The sequence below is a fragment of the Suricata suricatta genome, chromosome 11 (genome assembly GCF_006229205.1).
Source record: "Suricata suricatta isolate VVHF042 chromosome 11, meerkat_22Aug2017_6uvM2_HiC, whole genome shotgun sequence".
NCBI lineage: Eukaryota > Metazoa > Chordata > Mammalia > Carnivora > Herpestidae > Suricata > Suricata suricatta.
In genome coordinates this window covers 793,210-798,325 of record NC_043710.1, presented here as the reverse complement: position 1 = coordinate 798,325, position 5,116 = coordinate 793,210, and the positions used below count along the sequence as shown (strand labels likewise).

The 5,116-nt window shown below is 69.1% G+C and overlaps 1 protein-coding gene across 1 annotated transcript in view; it reads right to left on the bottom strand.

The window, feature by feature from the left end:
* Positions 1 to 4,407, bottom strand: part of MUC5B (mucin 5B, oligomeric mucus/gel-forming) — a 64,597-nt gene extending 60,190 nt beyond the window's left edge. The window contains exons 1-10 of the mRNA XM_029957195.1: positions 4,335 to 4,407; positions 3,166 to 3,192; positions 2,973 to 3,032; positions 2,330 to 2,389; positions 1,860 to 2,121; positions 1,514 to 1,628; positions 1,121 to 1,211; positions 589 to 698; positions 256 to 469; positions 24 to 150 (exon numbers count right to left, since the gene is read on the bottom strand). Of these exons, the coding sequence (XP_029813055.1) occupies positions 24 to 150; positions 256 to 469; positions 589 to 698; positions 1,121 to 1,211; positions 1,514 to 1,628; positions 1,860 to 2,121; positions 2,330 to 2,389; positions 2,973 to 3,032; positions 3,166 to 3,192; positions 4,335 to 4,407 (1,139 nt within the window). The remainder of the gene's footprint in view (positions 1 to 23; positions 151 to 255; positions 470 to 588; positions 699 to 1,120; positions 1,212 to 1,513; positions 1,629 to 1,859; positions 2,122 to 2,329; positions 2,390 to 2,972; positions 3,033 to 3,165; positions 3,193 to 4,334) is intronic.
* Between the last annotated feature and the right edge of the window lie 709 nt (positions 4,408 to 5,116).

Here is a 5,116-nt window from a genome sequence, read left to right as displayed (position 1 = left end):
GGAGGGGGTGGGGGCGCCTCTCACCCTCGGGGCAGAAGCAGCCGGCCTCGCAGTGGTCCTCGCAGAGCTGGGAGCGCTCGGGGTTGGAGCAGGTGTCCGCGCAGGGCGAGCCACACTCCCGATACTGCATGTTGAGGGGGCAGGTCTGGGCTGCAGGGGGGAGGATGCGGGGGACTGTCACAGCCTGCCCCCACCTCTGGGCCGAGGCAGGGCAGCACGGGGACGGGGATGGGGACGGGCCGCCGGGGCACTCACGGCAGAGGTCGGGGGCCCGCCAGTCCAGGGGCCGCCCCCCGGCGTGGGCACACTGGCGGGAGTACTCGGCAATGGTGTGGCAGACGCAGCGGGTCGGGTCGTCGAGATCGCACCTGCAGAGGTCCTGCTGGCAGGCCTGCACGTAGCTGCTGGCGTCCACGAGGGCGTTGCAGCTCCGGAAGGGCTGGCTGCTCAGCAGCTCCTCACAGATGCCCTGGGGCCGAGCCGAGGCTGTGCTGAGTCCGGGCCCTGGACTCTCCCGTTGCAGAACCCCCCACCCCGCCCCCGCCCCGCCCCCGCCCCGCCCCTGCCCCCGTCCCCTCCAGGACTTACAGTGTCCGGTGAGCAGCTGGTTGGGGGCATGGCCACAGGATCCTGACACTGCTCCGTGGGGCCGTCCATCTTCTGCAGATTCCCAAACTCTATGGCGGTCAGCTTGACGCCTGGGGGTAGCAGGAGCCGTGTCCCCGGAAGCCTGCGGCGTCCCGGCCACGTCTCCAGGCCGGGGGGCCGGCACGTAGCCCAGAGGGCTGGAGAGTGATCCCAGCCCCCTCCCTGCTCTCCGAGCCCAGCCAAGCCCGCGCCACTGTGCGGGGCCTGATGGGAGGCCGGGCCGCCTCTCAGCTGAGGCTGCAGGCTCACACGTCCACCGCGCAGAGCGGCCCCGCTGAGAACAGGCCCCCAGGTGTGCCTTCGGGCGCGCGCGGATGTGCGGGGACCCGTACAGGTGTGTCTGTGCCCACATGGGTGTGTGCATGGGTGTGCGCACACAAGTTGGAGACACGTGAGCCAGGACTCAGGAAGACAGCCTCCTCGGGAGCCCTGGGGAGGGGGCCCGGAGCAGACAGCCATGGGGAGGGCTCACCGTGAGAGAGGAACTCATTGAAGATGGGCACGCCGTTGAAGTCTCCACAGAGCCCGCAGGTCTGGTTCGCGTACTTGGTGTCCAGCTCCAGCTGGAAGGAGAGGAACCTGTCAGCCACCGGGCCCTGCCCCGGGCGCCCCAGGAGGAGAAGCACAGACAGGGTGTGGGGCGTTCCCAACGAGGGGCTGACTCGGACCGAGGACCCTTGCCCGGCACCCGCAATGCCACGTGGGGCCTTCTGTCCTGGAGGAGACACCCCAGCCCGCAGGGTCTGCCAGCAGCTCACCCACCCTGTGGTGGGTCTGACCTTCCCACCCGCCTGTGCCCAGAGGAGCCTCCCTGAGGAGACTGTGGGGCTGGAGACGTCCCCGGCCCAGCCCCAGGCCCCCTCACCAGGAGGCTGTCGTCCCGGCCCCACATGAAGACCAGGCCCAGCCTGGCCACCACCTTCAGGTGGCCGCTGCTGAGCTCAATGGTGACACCGGACTGGCTGAAGGGCGGCTGGATTCTGCGGAGAGAGGGCGCAGCTGAGGGGCCGAGGGGCATGCGGGAGGGGCCTGGAGGTCCCTGCCACCTCGTGTGGGACAAGGGCACGGGGCCCATGGAGCGTGGCAGCAGGTGTGAGGGGGACAGGGGAGTCAAGTCCTGGAGTCACAGGACCAGCAGGGGACCATTTCCAGGGGCAGGAAAAGAGCCTGGGCCCCAGCAGGGGAGGGGCGGGTGGGGCCCCCAGACTCACAGGCGGCCGTTGACCTGGATGGAGCTCCTGCTCAGCTGGATGACCATGCCGTCCAGCTTCATGGTGACCCCGACCGGCGTGCTGACGTTGGCGGCCAGGCCTCGGCGGACCTGGACGTTGAAGTCCTCGTAGGCGGCCCCGCAGTGCGAGGACAGCACGTAGTTGCACAGGCCCGGGAAGCGGAAGACGTCCCCGTCGAAGGTCTTGTAGTGGAAGTCGCCCCAGGAGCTGCACACCCGCCCATTGTGCGCGGGGTTCAGGGCTGTGGGGAGCCAGGGCAGTCCTGAGGGGCGTCCCCCACGCCCCACGTCCGGGAGGCTGCTGCCCGAGGGCCAGGCGTCCGGGGAGGAGCCGCCTGGACCCAGCCCTTCCCGGCAACTGGGACCCTTTCCCAGTACCTCGCAGTGTCCGGGGGAGAAGCAGGACCCCGTGCAGCCGCCCCCAGCCCGACCTCACAGGCCCTCACTCACCTCGAACCACCGGTGCCGTCCTCAGAGGGGGGAGGATGGTCACATCTCGCAGCTGGTGGCCTGCGGGAACAGGGCACGGTGACATGGTACCCCAGACGAGGCTGGGGCGTGGGCGTCTCTGCCACCAGCCGTGAGGAGCCCCGGGCTCTGGGCCACGGGCACGCACGGGGCAGGGCGGCCTCTGCCCTGCTCCCCCTCTGGGCCTTCCCCAGGTGCCGGGGGCTCTCAGCCCTGCACTCTGCAAGTGGGACTTCCTCACTTCCAGAATCTCAAAATGCCTGAGTCAACTCTTGGGTGCTGAGGTCAGTCACTATGAGCCTCCCCGTGAGCCCAGTTCAGGGAGACACAGGCCGACCATCTGGGTTTGCCGGAAACCTCCCCTTGTGCGGGGGGTGCCCGACCCTCTTCTAGGGCCACACGCCCAGCGTGGTGGCGCAGGAATACCCAGAGAGGCCACCCCCACCAGCCCCGGCCCCCGGGCCACGAGGACGGAGTTACGGGGAGACAGCAGGGTGTCACAGTGAGCTCAGCGGGGCGCCTGCCCGTCCTACAGCCCGAAGCTGCAAAGGGAAGTCAGGCAGCCTTGGCGGGGCGGGAGCTTGATCCCGGGTGAGGCAGCCCTGACAGGTGGGGGCCGACTCACCAACGGGCCCCTGGGCGACAGGAATCAGGTCCGGGTACTTGTGGCCGTGTTCCACAGAGCCTATGGAGGGAGAGAGGGTGCAGAGACCCGGATGAGCAAACAGAAGGGCCCAGAACAGGCGGCGGTTCTCTCTGTGCAGGGCTGGGGACGCGGGGAGGGTCTCTGCCCACACCTCCCACACCAGGCCCGTGGCTGAGCCATGACCCTCTCTGAGCGTTCCCTCCACCTGGCCCCCCAAGCACGTGGGGGAGGGTTCCCTGGCCCTGACAGGGTGTCTCCGGAAGCCTTTCCTTCACTCTGAGTACCTCCCCACTCTGCACAGCGGCCCGTGGAGGATCCGGCGGTAAAGCCAAGGGTCTGGAGGACGACTTGGAACAGACTTGGGGGTATGGAGCCAACTGGGGTGGAGCTGCACTGCCAAGGGGGTGCTCAGGGCCACTGCATGGCAGCAGCTCGGCCCAGGGGCGCATGGCAGGGGAGCTGAGGGCTGGCAGTGTCAGCCCCGGGGCCCCCAAGAACCTGGTGCAGCTTGGAAGGCCGATCTCTGAGGCCCGCGAGGCCACGCCAGCATGGCAGGAGGGTGCCTGTCACACGCCTGGCTGGCAGGGGCAAGCTGCCCTCCTCGGTAGGGACTGGCCCCTCACGCAGGAGCCCAGGGACTACAGTGCACGGACCACACGGGCACTGTGGCATGGTCCCACTGTGCTGAGTGCTCGGGAACACAGGCCTCTGGCCCCTCCTGGGGCACACTGTCACCCCACGCCAGGCCAGGACCCAGTAGAGGCAGTGAGGTGCAGACCTGGTGGGAGGGGGCCGCAGAGAGTCTGTGAGTCTCCCCCCCCCAGCACCCTCACTGTGTGGGCCTCACCATCACACCCTCTGCCCATGGCTAAGCCCCCGGAAAGCTCCCATAAGGCCCAGATGGGGAAAATGAGCTGGTAAACTAGGGAGGCTGCGTGGGGAAGGGTCTCAGGGACAGGGAGCGGGAGCAGAGGCAGAGACCAGCAAGAGAACACTGGGAGAGGGACACGTCGGCCACAGGCTGGCCCGCTGCCAGGGAAGGCGGGCAGGGGGCTCAGAGTCCCTGGGTTCCTGCTTCCCCACCTCCGGGGAGCAGCCCAGCCCCGAGGCCCCTGCCCCCACGTGGACCCCCGCAGCCCTCATGAGTCCCTCCCCACCCCCACAAGCTGGGACCCGTAAGAGGGCTTAGGGCCAAGTCGGGAGCCAAGCTGCCGGGGCCCCTGGCCAGAGGCCAGGGCAAGCCGTCTGAGCTGCCTGCCGCCCTCCCGGGGTGTGGGGGAAGCATCACGATGCCAGGCCACGGCCAGGGCCAGCCTGAGAGCCAGCGAGGGGGAACCTCACCTGTGTGCCGGGCGCAGGCCAGGGTGAGAGCCAGGGCCCAGAGCGGGGCCAGTGGCCTCCGGCCGGCACCCATCCTGCAGAGGGAGGGAGAAGTCCCAGGGGGCAGCTGCTGAGGAAGGACCTCAGTGGGCAGGGACCTTATGTAGTCTCAGAGCTGGCTCCGGCCCCAGTGGCTCCACGTGGGGGGGCGGGGCGGGGCCTGCCAACCCCCTCGCCCAGGTAAACAGTGGGCACTCACTTGGGGCTGGCCACAGCCGGAGACAGGCAGAGATGGGCGCGGCCGCCGGGTGGGGCCTGGTTTCCCAAGGGCTCCCCAGGCCCCAAGGCCTGGAGGGATCCCCCCGCCGCTCCCCACACCCCTGGAGCTTCTGTGCAGCCAGGACCCCAAGCTCCTGCTGCCTGGAAAAGGGCCTCACCCTTCTGGAGAGGGGCTCAGGGGGCAGCACCCCCAGAGACAGGACCTTACCCCACAGGGCAGCCCCCAACTCAGCGCTGCCTGGGAACCGGGCTGGGCTTGGGGGGCCTCCTGGCTCCAGGAGGGCGGTGGGCAGCCCCGAGCCAGCTCGGGTCACATGTGGCCTTGTGGCCGTGAGAGGTGGACGTGTCTGCACCCAACCAGGCTGGGAGCCACCCACTGGCTTAGCCCAGCTGAGAAGGCACTGCGGCATGAGCCCACGGCCCCAGGTCACCAGTGTTTGAGTGTCAGGTCCTTGTGGGGTGCTGGGTATTGGGGCTGAACCCTCCCTCCACCGAGACCCGCAGCCCTACCGCCTGCAAGTAGG